Genomic DNA, 15,246 nt, shown 5'->3' on the forward strand with positions numbered 1-15,246 from the left:
TTTGAGTACAAATAGTTTATTTTTTTAATTGCACGTTTCAGTAGGTAGAACAAAAGGCATTAATGGTCCAGTATTCAAGTGTTGCCATTTCTGGAAGAAACAATGATTGGTGCTTTCTTGCGTCTCAAGAGTGCTTTATGCCTCCGATCCGCAATCCCCCCAACCCAAGCAGTTCAACGTGGGTATGAGGATTGGTCTCATGATTGAAGTGCAGAGGATTCACTGTCTTTACTCAAAATCTTCCCCACTATGTTACTAATGGCATCAAAGGTTGCACTCTTTGGAAAGGCTTGGATGAAATTTCGACCTTCTTCCAGACTGCTCGACAGCTGAGGATCGAGAGGGACCCGCCCTGAGTGAAGAGAAAATGTAAACAATGATACTTCAAGAACTAACAGGAAAACAAAGCAATTTAGCCTACGGCACAGTAAAATCTCAGCTAAAGCAAGCCATTACAAATAGCTACAGGGAAAAAAAATTCCTATGGCATTTAAATCACAATGTGAAATAATATTTGAACTTGTATCCCCTTCTCCAATGCAAGGGAAAATAATTCACACATTTGCACCTTATGCATATTATAATTTCAAGTCCAGAGTATAAGCTACAGCACAATACATTCAAACACAATTTGAATTAGTTTCAAAAAGAAAACAAATTTATATAAATACCCAAAGGTGAATATCCAAACATAATATAAACTACTCTACACACTTTTCTTTTCACTCCATCTGAAATTCATTGTTCCAAGTGGGAATGTCAAATTGAAAACAATAAAGAGACACGTAAAGAGATTTTTTTTAAAAAGTGTAATTATCAATATTGCTAAGGAGGAATGTTTTTGTTTTAAAAAGATTATGATCCTCCATGCAGCTGCTCACAATAAAAAAATCTTTCCCTTCATGCAGCCAAGTACGACTTTCCCACATTATGATTTTGCTGACATGACTGTTTCTGTTAAATGCTTTCCATCCATCTGCAAGGCTAAACACGAATTCACAGCTCGTATCAAAGGTCAGCACATCAAAGCAGATTAACATTCAGAACGGCCTTCCAATAGTACAATAATGCTTGGAGCTGGAAAACCTTGAATTGGTGACTAGGGTAGAAAAGTCAAGGACTAGGGAAATAGGTTTAAGGTGTGTGGGGAAAAGTTTAGAGCAGATGTGCGAGGCAAGTTTTTTTTTATACAGAGGGTGGTGAATGTCTGGAACACGCTACCCCGGGAGATAGTGGGAGCAGGTATGATAGCGCAATTAAGAGGCATCTAGACAACTACGTGAATAGCATGGGAATGGAAGGATACGGCCTCCGTAAGCGTATAAGCTTTTAGCTTAGGCAGGCATCATGAATGGCGGAGGGTCAGAGAGCCAAAGGGCCTGTCCCATGCTGTAATGTTCTTTGTTCTCTTTGTCCTTTGATTTAAGAAATAGTTGAATGCTGTAATTAGAGGGGAGGGGTAAATTACAAAAGTTTTTATTTAGATGAGCTCCCTAATTCATGACTGTAAGTTTTTATCTGGATGGGTCAGAAGGAGGTCCTTAAGCTGCGGCCATGTTCATGACTTGAAGTTCATGCACACATTCACTAGGGAAGAATCTTCAGCACGGTCCATATCCTGCCGATATGCCAAATATAAAATTCCTGAGAAGTTAGGAGTCTTTGAATACGTGCAGCACTGCACACACACAAAATGAAATACAGCCTCAAATTATACATTTAACTACTTTTCCTTGAAATGAACAGAAATCATCCAATGTATTGATCATTAAAATGCATTTTTGCAGGCTATAGTTCATAAAGAATTCATTTTATTACATAGGGCAACACAGTGGCTCAGCGGTTAGCACTGCTGCTTCATAGCACCAGGGATCTGGGTTCAATTCCAGTGACAGACTATGTGGATGAAGTTTGCATCTTCTCCCCATGTCTGTATGGGTTTCTTCCAGGTGTTCCAGTTTCTTCCCAACAGTCCAAAGGTGTATGGTGGATTTGCCATGCTAAATTGCCCCTTAGTGTCCCCAGATGGATAGGTTAGGGGGATTAGTGGGGTAAATCGGTGCAGTTATGGGGTAAATCTGCGTAAGAGTCAGTGCAGACTCGATGGGCCGAATGCACTGTAGGGATTCTACGATAAGCATTGCCAAGGTGATTGACCAAGATCAAACTTCAAAACTCTCAAGTGACTTGTGACTTCATAAGGTTCACTTTAAGAAGCCTACCTAAAAATGGAACTTTAGATTGTTCAGCGAGTGCTTCTCCCCCTCCGCTGGAGAACACATTTGTGCATTCCTGAAAAGCAATTTAACCAAGTTAAAATTTGATCCAGCATCATTGCATTTCTTGCGAAGAGAACAGTCTTGAACTTGTATCAAGATAAGTTTAATGAGACATTTTTTAAGCAGAGGTACGCTCTCTGTAACAGCACATCAATTATCATTTCACCTCTTGTCCTTCAAATGGAAATCCAACATGGGTGGATTGTTTTTAGTTTCAGATCACCCACAATACCATGGTTTAAAAGACACAAACCAATCAAAAGATCAAAGATTGTTTTTCTGTAACTCACTAGTTACTCACAAAAAATTGTGAAGCTAGAATTGTACCTGCAGTTAAAATTAACAAGATGGGGTGGCACAGTGATTATCATTGCTGCCTCACAGCACCAGGAACCCGGGTTCGATTCCAGCCTCTGGTCACTGTCTGTATGGAGTTTGCACATTCTCCCCATGTCTGCGTGGGTTTTCTCCAGAGCTCCGGTTTCCTCCCACAGTCCAAACAGGTGCAGGTTAGGTCGATTGGCCATGAATTATCCCACTGTGTCCCATGAGGTGTAGTTTAGATGGGGGGTCAGCAGGTTGATATGCGGGGTTACAGGGAGAGATAACATAGGCTTGACAGACACAACAGCCTCCTTCTGTACTGTGAAATACCGCAATCTTCTGTTCAACAGATGCTTGCAAGAAATATTAATATCAACAACGTTTCAACTTGCATGGAAGTTTCTTCACTTGTTCTCAGTGGTCTAATAAACCCACAATTAACATAATTCAAGAAGTTTTCAATACTTACTGAACAGTTGGGGCAAACAAAACCACTCATGTTTTCAATTATTCCCACCACTGGTAACCCAGTCTTCTTGCAGAACGTCAATTCTCTCCTTACGTCTCCTATAGACACTGCCTGTTGATAAAACCAAAAGATTTTGAAACCATATTCACCCAGAAGACTGAGAATGGTGAGTGATACAACATTTTTCAATATTTTGAAACCATACTTTCAAAATAAAACTAGTGAACGTTCATAGTCAATGGTCACATGTGAAGAACGATCAAGGGCAAGAAGTTGTGGATCATAATCCAGGAGCTTTCAATAGACATGTTTTAAGAATACTTTGTCAAGCACAACATTTTAGCACAGAGATTTTATAAAAATAACAGTGATCAGATGATGCCAAACTTCAGTTAATAAATTTCCCAAGACTGTTGGAGGACAATTCTCCAACATCCAAAGATGTGTGGGTTAGGTTGATTTGCCAGGCTAAATTGACCCTGTCAGGGGAGGTTTACAGGGTAAACGTGTGGGGTGATGGGAATAGGGCTTGGTTGGGATTATGACTGGTGCAAACTCAATGGACCGAATGGTCTCCTTCTGCACTGTCAGGAATCTATGTCAAAAACAGCGACAAAAATCAGCACTTTAAGATAGCTGAGACTGAGTGAATGAATTACAGCATGATCTGAACTGAAGATGAGGAGTGTAAAAATGGCATATTTGAAGCGGAGAAGAAATCGCAGAAAAGCACTTGAAGGGCGGAAGGGCCTGTTCCCGACTATGGTTAAAAAACAAGGAAATTTGTATCAAAGAAAGAAATGAGAGGAATTGTCCTTCAGGTGAAGAACCAAAATGAGGTGGTAATGCAAAATATGTATTTATATTAAGTTGTATTTAGCATTGCCGACACGAGATTTAAGTGGAACTGAGCCACATCAGATCAGCCATGATCTTATTGAATGGCGGGGCAGGCTCGAAGGGCTAGATGGCCTACTCCTGCTCCTATTTCTTATGTTCTTATGATTCCGGGCTCTGCTCCATGATGTTCCGAGTGTAAAGATTTGTTTGGTAGCATGACCTGCATACCCCTCCCCCCTCCGTTCACTGAAACCTGCCCATTCTTTACAAAGGGGAATGTCTACCTCTGCTTTCTACTCCTACAGGACATAGGTTTAAGGTGTGTGGGGAAAAGTTTAGAGGAGATGTGCAAGGCAAGTTTTTTTTACACCGAGGGAGGTGAATCACTGGAACATGCTGCCTCGGGAGGTGGTGGGAAGTGGTACGATTGTGGTATTTAAGGGGCAGCTAGATGAGTACATGAACAGGATGGGAATGGAAGAATGTGGATTCCGTAAGTGCAAAAGGTTTTAATTTAGGTGGGAATCATGATCGGCACAGGCTTGGAGGATCAAAGGGCCTGTTCTTTGTTCTTTTCTTTGTTCAGTGTAGTTTTTGCAATACCCACTACCGACAATAGAGGGTAATCCTAACACATGCTGGAACAGAGAATAAAAATGCTGGAAACACTCTGCCGGTCTGGCAGTTTCTATGGAGAGAGAAGCAGAATTAATGTTTTAATTATCATATGGTGGGAACACAAAAATACCTGCTATCTAAATCAAAACGTGGCGATGCCGGCATTGGACTGGGGTGAGCACAGTGAGACGTCTCAGCACACCAGGTTAAAGTCCAACGAGTTTATTTGGTAGCACAAGCTTTAGGAGTGTTGTTTCTTCTTCAGCTGATCTAAGTCAAATTCAGCTTTCTCATTTCATCGACGCTGGAAAGTCGACGTACACAACATCCCTGTACCCGCACCAGCGTCTACTGATCTGGTACAAGCAAACCAAGTTTAAAAAAAACTCCTCACTAAACGCACCTGAGGTGTTGTAACCAACACAGCTCCGTCGGGTTTATAGCGACGAAGGCACTCTACCACCGAGATGTGTTCATCAGAGGTCCCGGGTGGCGTGTCTACAATGAGGTAGTCCAGCTCTCCCCAGACAACGTCAGAAAGAAACTGCTTGATAAGAGCTAAGGAGGGAGGAGAGAAAGGTTTTTAAAAGTCGAAAACAAACACAAGAAAAATTGGCTATATCGTAAATTCAGAGGATAATTATTGTGTCTCAGTTCAACTTAAGTGCTAAGTTTAAAAAGGATATCAGCACTCTCGTGCCTCCGTGTTGGAGCTGCAGGCCAAAATTCCAGAGTTACAGGTCACTCAATTGTACCTACTTCAGGTACACAAGGTCTACTTTGTACAAGTCTATGAAAATACACCCTCTTTCTCTGAGTTTTTCATAGGTTGAATTGAAAGCTGTACATTAAATGGACTATCTAAAAAAACCCAAACCAACCAATTTTCCTACTTACAACTGAAGTTGAAGTCACAGCTGTGGTTTTAATTAGATATCAATCTCCCACCCAGTGCATACAAGCATTCAAAACCAAGAGCAACCTCCAGGTAAAATAGGGTTAAAGGGTTGGATGGTTTTCATGTCAGTCCTAGATTACACGGTCGCTAGCTGGGCAAGAAATGTGTGCTCCACACATTTTCAGAACAGGACAGTCCTCATAGACTACTTGGTCCTTTCCTGACAGTCATTGACAAGGGTGCACAATTCAGCTTTCATTTTAGTCACACATTCTATTTTTAACATTTCAGTGCCATTGTCTTTGTATTTCTGCGTCCACATTTATTTATTACAGAAGCTGCCAATGGAACCCTGTGTTAAACTGCAATCACACCCTCTTGCCTCTGGAAGTTAGCAAGCAGTCTACATAGGCGCAAGAGCCTTGAGATTCCACGGGTGATCTACTGGCAACTAACAAGACAATGCAAGTCACTGCAATTATCCATTACACCAGTTCCTTGGATGCCACACAACTCTCCCATTTGAGTAACATCAGGAAGTGGATAGGATGCATGTGGAATTTCATTATCTGGAGCAAATATTCTCCTGCATTGCTCACAAGAGGTTGGAGGAAAGGGAATTTTTGTGACAGCCGTGGTACACTAGTAACACAGAACGCATCCTTCCACTGCTGAGTTGAACTTATGTTAAACTGCATCTAAGCCTTAAAGATGAAATCTAATTTCAATCTGCACATGACATAAAATTAGTCAGGGAGTAATTGATGTTCAAATTTACAGATTGACAACTATTTGTAAACTTTTAGCTGCAGGTCAGAAAAAAATGATCAAATGGCTGCCTTTCCAATAATTTTTTAAAGAATTCAACGCTCCCAAGTGCAATGGTTCAAGTGTAACATTCCTACTGCCCACTTTCAGGATGAATTATGCTCCTTTAGAAATATTAATCTCAATTAAAGCTTTCGGCTTCAGAGAAGCATCTGCACCAAAAACACAATTCCCTTGTTTGAACTTTATTACAATCAATTATTTTATATTTAACACTGCATAGCAAAACATAGAAATTCCTCATCAAAATTAATTGTCTGCTATAACCTGAGCACTGTTTGGAAAAGTCACTAACATGCCGAAGGAATGTTCTAAACAGTAAGAGATTTTGTAATTGCTGATGGACCCAACACAAAGACTAGAATTCTCCAGCCATTCACACGGGGGGGATCTGTCAGTCCCGCTGGCAGCACACCCCCGCTCGTGGCTTTCCCGCCGGTGTGGGGTGACGTCAATGGGAAATCCCATTGACAGCGGTGGTATCAGCGAACCCTGCCATTAGCAAACAATGCGCCAACAAGGCAGCACGGTGGCACAGTGGTTAGCACTGCTACCACACAGCGCCAGGGACCTGGATTCGATTCCTGGCTTGGGACACTGTCTGTGCAAAGTCTGAACGTTCTCCCTGTGTCTGCGTGGGTTTCCTCCCACAGTGGTTAGGTGCATTGGCCATGCTAAATTCTCCCTCAGTGTACCCGAACAGGCATCGGAGTGTGGCGACAAGGGGATTTTCACAGTAACTTCATTGCAGTGTTAACGTAAGCCTACTTGCAATACGAATAAATACTTAAAACCTCCTGCCAGCAGGAAACACACAGCTGGGAGGCTGGAGAATTCTGCCCAGTGTGTTAAAGTAATATGGCCTCACCTGTTTTCTTCGGCCCTCTCCATATCACAGCATCATCTGGGGTATCCAGGAGAAAGCCTATTGACATCAAACACATCATTTTATCTTTGTCTACATAAACTGGTACCCAGCCAGCATCGCATTGATGTACAGCACTGTTCAGAACATTCAGCATCCGAGGGATGCTGGGACCACACAGATCAACGTCCAGAATTCCAACCTGAAGTGAGACAATTTAGGAATCAATTAAACAAGCAACTGAAAAGGTCTGAAAGTAGAGATTGACTAGAATGCTAGCAAAACTATATAGTAATGAAAGACTTTACTTTCTTATAGGAAGAGGTTAAATAAGGGGGAGGGGGGGAGGGGTGGAGATCAAACGGAGGTTTTCAAAATTATGCAGGAATTTCAGAGTATAAAACTGAATAACGGTTACCAATATAAATCAGATTCAAATACATCATAAATAGAGGGAAGCGAGAATTCTTTACACAACGTCATCAGAACATGAAATGTTTAATGATGAATAGCTTATGAAACAAAAACACTAAGTTGAAAAGGGAATTGGCTAAGCATTTGGTAAAAGCAGAAAAGAACTTGACCATCTGAATATTTTTTAGTATACGTATTTAAGCGTTTTAAAGTATTCAATATTTTTGTTTAGCACATCCACTTTTCTCCCTTCTGATGAGATAGAGCATGGTGGCATAGTGATTAGCACTGCTGCCTCGCTCGATACCTGGACTCGATTCCAGGCTTGGGTGGCTGTCTGTGCGGGGACACAGTCAATGTGGAGACACAGACAGTTTAAAAGCTAGCCTGTTATATCCCAATGAAACTACTAAATGGCTTTGTAGCTTTTTCTTTAAGGTTTTCAGTTATTTAAAATCAGGTAGTGGGCTCAACACCTTTTCATCAGGTTTACTTTGCCTAATAAAATGTATTTTCAGCTGTATTAATAACTGCCCTAGGTCACCACGCTTAAATATGTCAAGCTATTTTTACATAGAACACTACACCACAAACAGGCCCTTCGGCCCACAAGTTGCACCGATCACATCTTTACCTACCAAGCCACAGAATTATCTGTAACTTCCAATGCCATTAGATACCATATACTCATCCAGAAGTCTTTTAAAAGACCCCAGTGAGTTCACCTCTACCAACACCAACGGCAGTCGATTCCACTCACTCACCACCCTCTAAGTGAAAAACTTACCCTAATTTTACATAATAAAATAAAAGTAATACAATTGTTCACTGGCCATGTTACGTTCAGTGATTTATGATTTGATGTTCTGTGACATGCAAATATGCAAGTGAAAACTGAGCCCAAATGAAGACTCAAATTTAGGAAGGCAGTGCAGTTTTGAGCACATCTAGCACCCAAATTGTCAACTTCATCCAATGCCGAATGGTAGAATTATACCTTTGGTGCACAGTCAACACTTGTATGGGCATTAAGAGTTAGATTCTTAAATGTAGTTAAAACTTCTAGATTTACATTTCTTTTGTCACCATCAGCAGGTTTTTCATAACTTTTTCTTTTCTGCTCACATGTTACACCCTTAATGGACTCATCACTGAGATAGCAACATGTGACAGAAAATGAACTTTTTAAAAAAAGTCAATATCCTTCACACAAAGATACAGTCATTTTCGCTGAGCATCAGTAGAGAATTCACCACCTTTTCTACATTTATTTCACCTTACCTTTTTCCCTGCATTTCTCAGTGCAAGGGCAATCTCTGTTGTTATGGTACTTTTCCCAACTCCTCCTTTGCCAGAGAGAACCAGCAGGATGTGGTCAACAGCGGCTAGGTTATCTTTGTTAAAAAAAGGTACATTATTAAAACGATGTACATTTCAGCAACTTAAACTGAATACAATTAGTGTAAACTAATTCCAGTGATTTCAAAACATTCAGCTTCTTAATCAGACAACTGCAAAACTACCAAGTTTTCATTTTCCTTCCACAATAGCACAGCGGTTAGCACCGCTGCTTCACAGTGCCAGGGACCCGGGTTCGATTCCCAGCTTGATATTTTGGCCTTGGAGGGATTGCAGAGGAGGTTTACTAGGCTGATACCGGAGTTGAGGGGGTTGAGCTACGAGGAGAGGCTGAATAAACTGGGCTTGTACTCGTTAGAGTTTAGAAGAATGAGAGGAGATCTCATTGAGACGTATAAGATGATGAATGGGATGGATAGGATAGAGGTGGAAAGACTCTTCCCGCTCAAAAAAGACAATAGGACTAGGGGGCACAGCCTCAAGATAAAAGGGGGGCGGTTTAGAACGGAGTTGAGGAGGAACTTCTTCACTCAAAGGGTGGTGAATCTCTGGAATTCTCTGCCCGTTGAAGTGGTGGAGGCTGCCTCGCTAAATATTTTTAAGACGCGGGTTGATGGGTTTTTGATACGAGAGGGGATTAAGGGTTATGGGGAGAGGGCGGGAAAGTGGAACTGAGCAGCGACAGATCAGCCATGATCTTACTGAATGGCGGGGCAGGCTCGAAGGGCTGGATGGCCTACTCCTGCTCCTATTTCTTATGTTCTTATGGATCACTGCCTGTATGTGCTCTTCCGTGTCTGTGTGGGTTTCTGCCAGGTGCTCTGGTTTCCTCCCACAGATGTACTGGTTAGATGCATTGACCCGAACAGGTGCCAGACTGTGGCAACAAGGGGAATTTCACAGTAACTTCATTGCAGTGTTAATGTAAGCCTTACTTGTGACTAATAAATAAACTTTACCTTTTTAAATGCTACATTCAACCAAGAGATCTCCCTCCCCTGGCAAAAACTTGTGTCACTTTACTAAGTCTTTAAATCTGAGGATTTCATACAAATATTTTAAACTTAATGTCTGTCTTCACAGCACATTTGTTTTAAAACAAGCCAACAGGAGATTGAAAAAGAGGGATACAGTTGATGTGGAAGTAATGTTATTCAACAAGTTCACATATAATAAACACCCCCTTCTCTTTCATAGCAAAGAAATAAACCAACTCAAATTAACTAAGGGACAAAGTAAAAGAGGCAGCTCCCCAAAAGGAGGGGGAGCAGTCCGAACAAAACCAAAGTACAAAGGAAACTTAAAACATTAAATCATAGAGATTTATAATGAGATCTATAATGCATCCCAGCCCCTGCTGTGCCCAACGGGTACAGAAGGCGTCAACTGCACGCTCCCTCTCCAGGGACAACTGGTCGCAAACATAACTGCAGTAGAGCGGCAGACAGTCAGGATGGACACAACACCCTTTACACCTTTTCAGACATTTATTTTTCCACCTTATCCCTTAATTTCTTGAAGATGGTTACCCATATTGACTAAAGGCAAACTTGTCATTCAAGTGGGTTTTTTTTTAAAATAAGCTACAAGACACATAGTGCTATTTGCCTTTGGATTATATTACAGCCAAATTTGATATTCTGCTCTGGTACTCCATCACAAGCTAACAGAAGTTGGCATCTCGGCAGACTTCAACAAAACAGTCACAAGAACTAACTGAAGCACTCTACCCCTTCTACAGTACCAAACCTGGAAATTTCTTGTGTTACACAATCCAGCACTGTACAACACTTCTGCACACAAAACAATCAGGCCATCAACCTGAAATCTGTTTCTCTCCGACGGCTGCACAGCAGTTAGCACTGCGGCCTCACAGCACTAGGGACCTGGGTTCAATTCCCGGCTTGGGTCACTGTCAGTGAGGAGTCTGCACATTCTCCCCGTGTCTGCATGGGTTTCCTCCGGGTGCTCAAGTTTCCTCCCACAGTCCCAAAGACGGGCTGGTTAGGTGCATTGACCATGCTAAACTTTCCTTCAGTTTACTAAACAACTGGCATCGGAATGTGGTAGCTAGGCAGTGTTAATGTGACACTAATAAATAAGCTTTAAAAACTCTACTGATGCTGCCTGACCTGCTGAGGATCAAATATATCTTGGCTTTCCCCCTTCCCAAGCAGAATTAAAGACCTATCACTTCTTGGTGTCTTTTAACTACAACAGTGCAGCTTTAAATTGTAAAAAATTTTCATTTACAATCATCTTTCTTCACCCACTTTTTAAAAATCCACTCCTCTCCAGTAGGTGGCAATACTTGACTGAGTAAACTACACAATTGCTGGTCTATTATTTGGTTTAAGGCTACAAACCAACTGCTGGATAATGGAATTAAAATAGACAGTGTTTGATGGCTGGCACAGACTCAATAGACCAAAGGGTCTTATTGTTTCCCCAAACTCTATGTCCCTGTAAGCATCTCTGAAAAGGGAAGCTCCCTTTCAAATGCACATCCTTCCCCAGACCTTCAAACAAAAAGATAAGCAAGATCCTTACCAGAGGAGAAAGAATAGACGGGTGAGAAAGAAAACTATATAATAAAAACATCAATCCTAAAAAGAAAAGATCGAATAACCTGCAAGATTATTAGGTTAGCTGGTACAGATCAGTTACTACAAAAGCATCTCAGACAATGAAAAGGCCAGGAACAAAATAACCAATAAATAATGAAGTGAATGGAGAAAGCCACCATCAGAAAACCAGGAAAGGGGAATAAATATGCAGGGTACAACCACGCAGACGCTACGGCAACGGATGAATGGACATCACTTGACAATCACCAGACAGGACTGTTCCCTTCCTGTTGGCGAACACTTCAGCAGTCATGGGCATTCGGCCTCTGACCTTCGGTTAAGCGTTCTCCAAGGCGGCCTTCACGACACACGACAGCGAAAAGTCGCTGAGCAGAGATTGATAGCCAAGTTCCGCACACGAGGACAGTCTCAACCGGGATCTTGGGTTCATGTCACACTACCTGTAACCCCCATGATTTGCCTGGGTTTGCAAAACCTCACTCACTGTACTGTCTGAAGATAATACACATCTCTTTAAACTATGCCTAGTGCTCCTTCCACTCACATTGTCGGCATCTTTAAGACTTGAATAGCAGGTTAGGTGTAAAGACTCACATTCTAATCAGTAATCTGTAAACTGTCTGTGCTGTTATATGCTCTAAGGCCAGAACTCTCCATTCACCTGACGAAGGGGCAAATCCCGAAAGCTTGTGAGGTTACTATCAAATAAATTGGTTGGACTTAAACCTGATGTTGTCAGACCTCTTACTGGGTATGAAATTAAACCAGAAACTGTTGGTCCCAGACAAAACATAAGAACATAAGAAACAGGGGCAGGAGTAGGCCATCTAGCCCTTCAAGCCTGCCCCGCCATTCAAGATCATGGCTGATCTGAAGTGGATCAGTTCCACTTTTCCGCTTTCTCCCCATAACCCTTAATTCCCTTGCCTATCAGAAATCTATCTACCCGTGACTTAAATATATTCAGCGAGGTAGCCTCCACCACTTCAATGGGCAGAGAATTCCAGAGACTCACCACCCTTTGAGTGAAGAAGTTCCTCCTCAACTCCGATCTAAACTGCCCCACCCCCCCCCCCCCCCCTTATTTTGAGGCTGTGCCCTCTAGTTCTGCTATCCTTTCTAAGCGGGAAGAACCTCTCCACCTCTACCCTATCTATCCCCTTCATTATCTTGTATGTCTCTATAAGATTCCCCCTCAGCCTTCTAAACTCTCAACGAATACAGACCCAGTCTATTTAGTCTCTCTTCATAGGCTAACCCCCTCATCTCCGGTATCAGCACTCCCTCCAAGGCCAATATATCCTTCCACAAATGCAGAGACCAAAACTGCACACAGTACTCCAGTTGCGGCCTCACCAGTACCCTGTATAGTTGCAGCAAGACTTCCCTGCTTTTATGTTCTATCCCCCTCGCTATAAAGACTAGCATTCCATTCGCCTTCTTGATCACCTGCTGCACCTGCAGAATGGGTTTTTGCAATTCATGCACAAGGACCCCCAGGTCCCTCTGCACCATAGCATGCTGCAGCTTTTTGCCTTTTAAATAATAATCCCTCCTATTATTTCTACCAAAGTGGATATCCTCACATTTGCTAACATTATACTCCATCTGCCAGGTCCTCGCCCACTCACAGCCTATCCAGATCTCTCTGCAGACTTTCCGCGCCTTCCACGCAATTTGCTTTTCCACTCATCTTCGTGGTACAGTGGTTAACACTGATCTTCGTGGTCACAGTGGTTAGCACTGCTATCTCTCAGTACCACAGACCCAGGTTTGATTCTCAGCTTGGGTCATTGTCTATGCAGAGTCTGCACGTTCTCCTTAAGCCTATGTGGGTTTCCTCTGGGTGCTCTGGTTTCCTCCCCTGTACTGGCACTGGCCATGCTAAATTCTCCCTCAGCATACCTGAACAACTGCCAGAGTGTGGCAATGAGGGGATTTTCACAGTAAAAGTTACCAGACCTGGAGCAGAACTGAGTTCCAATGGCAGGCTTTGAAATCAAAGTGCCAGCCCTCCAGACAGTAAAGCAGCTCTTGTAAAAACAGTAAATGAGTGCAAGTCTGATGTTGATAAAGTTAACATTCATATCAAAGATTCCAGAATATCCTGACCTAATTAATATAAGTCACACCCTGGCCTCCCCACCCCATGTTACATAAGTCAATGTAAACAGCCCAAAACAAGCACCATGGGCTGGGAATTCCAGAAATGAGAGTAACCCAAATTTGAACAATTTTTGGGCATACTGAATCCTCAAGTTTCTTATTTGTCTCCCAAAAAGAGAACTCTCAAATCCCTGCAGTGCAGAAGGAATGCGTTTGGCCTATCGAGTCTGCACTGACTCTCCGACTTTGGGAGATAAATGTTGCTGGCTTCTACGTACAGTTTAAATAAGAAACTTGAGAATTCGGCATGGTGTTTGCCTCAGGCTGTTTACATTGACTTATGTCCAATGTAACATTGGGGTGGGGAGGCCAGGGCATGACTTTTATTAATTAGATCATGGTAAACAACACAAACTAAACAATTAAAATTATTTTTTTTTAAAAAGACCATTCCATGAACTGAGAACCACACAAAGACATGTCTGAAGCACAGCCCTGCTAAAAGTTCCATGAAGGAGGCCATTCAGCCTTACAGCCCACACCAACAATAATCCCCCACAGTCACAGTGGTTAGCACTGCTGTCTCTCGGTACCACAGACCCAGGTTTGACTCTCAGCTTGGGTCACTGTCTATGCAGAGTCTGCACGTTTTCCTTAAGCCTATGTGGGTTTCGTCTGGGTGCTCTGGTTTCCTTCCCCGTACTGGCACTGGCCATGCTAAATTCTCCCTCAGCACACCTGAACAACTGCTAGAGCGTGGCAGCGAGGGGATTTTCACAGTAACTTCTTGCAGGATTGACATAAGCCAACTTGGACACTAATAAATAAACTGGTGCTGGAATGCCTTACTGTCGCAGGCAGCAAAACGTGTACTCCATTTCAACTTTCTCGGCAATTCTTTCTGTATCAGTGTACTGTGAAAAGTATTGCTTATTGCGCATTATACAGATAAAGCATACCGTTCATAGAGAAGGAAAGGAAAGGGTGCAGAATGTAGCGTTACAGTCATAGTTAAGGCATAGAGAAAAATCAACTTAGTGTTGAGGTAGGTCCATTCAAAAGTCTAATGGAGTCTTCTGTACATATGTCCCGATTTAAAGGCCCCATCCCCGCCTGTTTGCTCGACTAGTCCCTCTGACACTAAGGGTCAATTTGGCATGGCCAACCCTCCTAACCCGCACATCTTTGACAGGATGACCCAGTTCAATCCTGATATCTCCTCACTGTCCGTGTCAGTGACTTCCAACCCCCATGGCAGCACCACACCGAACCGTAAACCATCTCCTCGCTCCGACACGCCGCACTCAACCCCAACACCAAAAAGCTTGTACCTTCTGCCGCCATGTTGTCCGCTTTCTTGCGCATGCGCGGCCGCGCCGGTCGACCCACCCAAAAGACCGTCGGCCGTCCCCGCCCCCCCCGCCCCGGGCCACGTACGCACGCACGCCACACTCTGGCACGTACGCCACACCCACGCAACTTGATCCACTTCACGCCGATCGCAGCAGAGCTGCGCAGGCGCGGAGCACCATCCCCCCCCTCAACCTGACGACAAGCACTGCGTGAGAAGGCGGGGCCACCGGCGGCGCTTTGATTGACGTGCCTATTGTTCAATCAGCGGACAGATCGCGAAGGGCGTTGGAGTCGGATGGGCGAAT

At 43.0% G+C, this 15,246-nt stretch overlaps 1 protein-coding gene across 1 annotated transcript; it reads right to left on the bottom strand.

Moving 5' to 3' along the window:
- On the bottom strand, positions 1-14,985 carry nubp2 (nucleotide binding protein 2 (MinD homolog, E. coli)). Its single transcript, XM_080206141.1, has 7 exons — positions 14,920-14,985; positions 8,817-8,929; positions 7,125-7,323; positions 4,934-5,088; positions 3,073-3,183; positions 2,223-2,292; positions 1-352 (listed from the first exon to the last, which is right to left on the bottom strand). Exons 1-7 carry the CDS (start codon positions 14,951-14,953, stop codon positions 198-200), a joined length of 837 nt encoding a protein of 278 aa, XP_080062267.1. The 5' UTR covers positions 14,954-14,985; the 3' UTR covers positions 1-197.
- Positions 14,986-15,246: the final 261 nt, after the last annotated feature.

Source organism: Carcharhinus amblyrhynchos, chromosome 18 (genome assembly GCF_965287045.1).
Source record: "Carcharhinus amblyrhynchos chromosome 18, sCarAmb.v2.hapA, whole genome shotgun sequence".
Taxonomy (NCBI): Eukaryota; Metazoa; Chordata; class Chondrichthyes; order Carcharhiniformes; family Carcharhinidae; genus Carcharhinus; species Carcharhinus amblyrhynchos.

Coding starts and splice junctions, on each gene's coding strand:
- nubp2 (XM_080206141.1), bottom strand. CDS start 14,953: ATGCGCAAGAAAGCGGACAACATGGCGGCAGAAG. Junction 8,930..14,919: donor GGACAACATGGCGGCAGAAG/GTACAAGCTTTT, acceptor TTTTTAACAAAG/ATAACCTAGCCGCTGTTGAC. Junction 5,089..7,124: donor GAGAGGGCCGAAGAAAACAG/GTGAGGCCATAT, acceptor CTCCCTCCTTAG/CTCTTATCAAGCAGTTTCTT.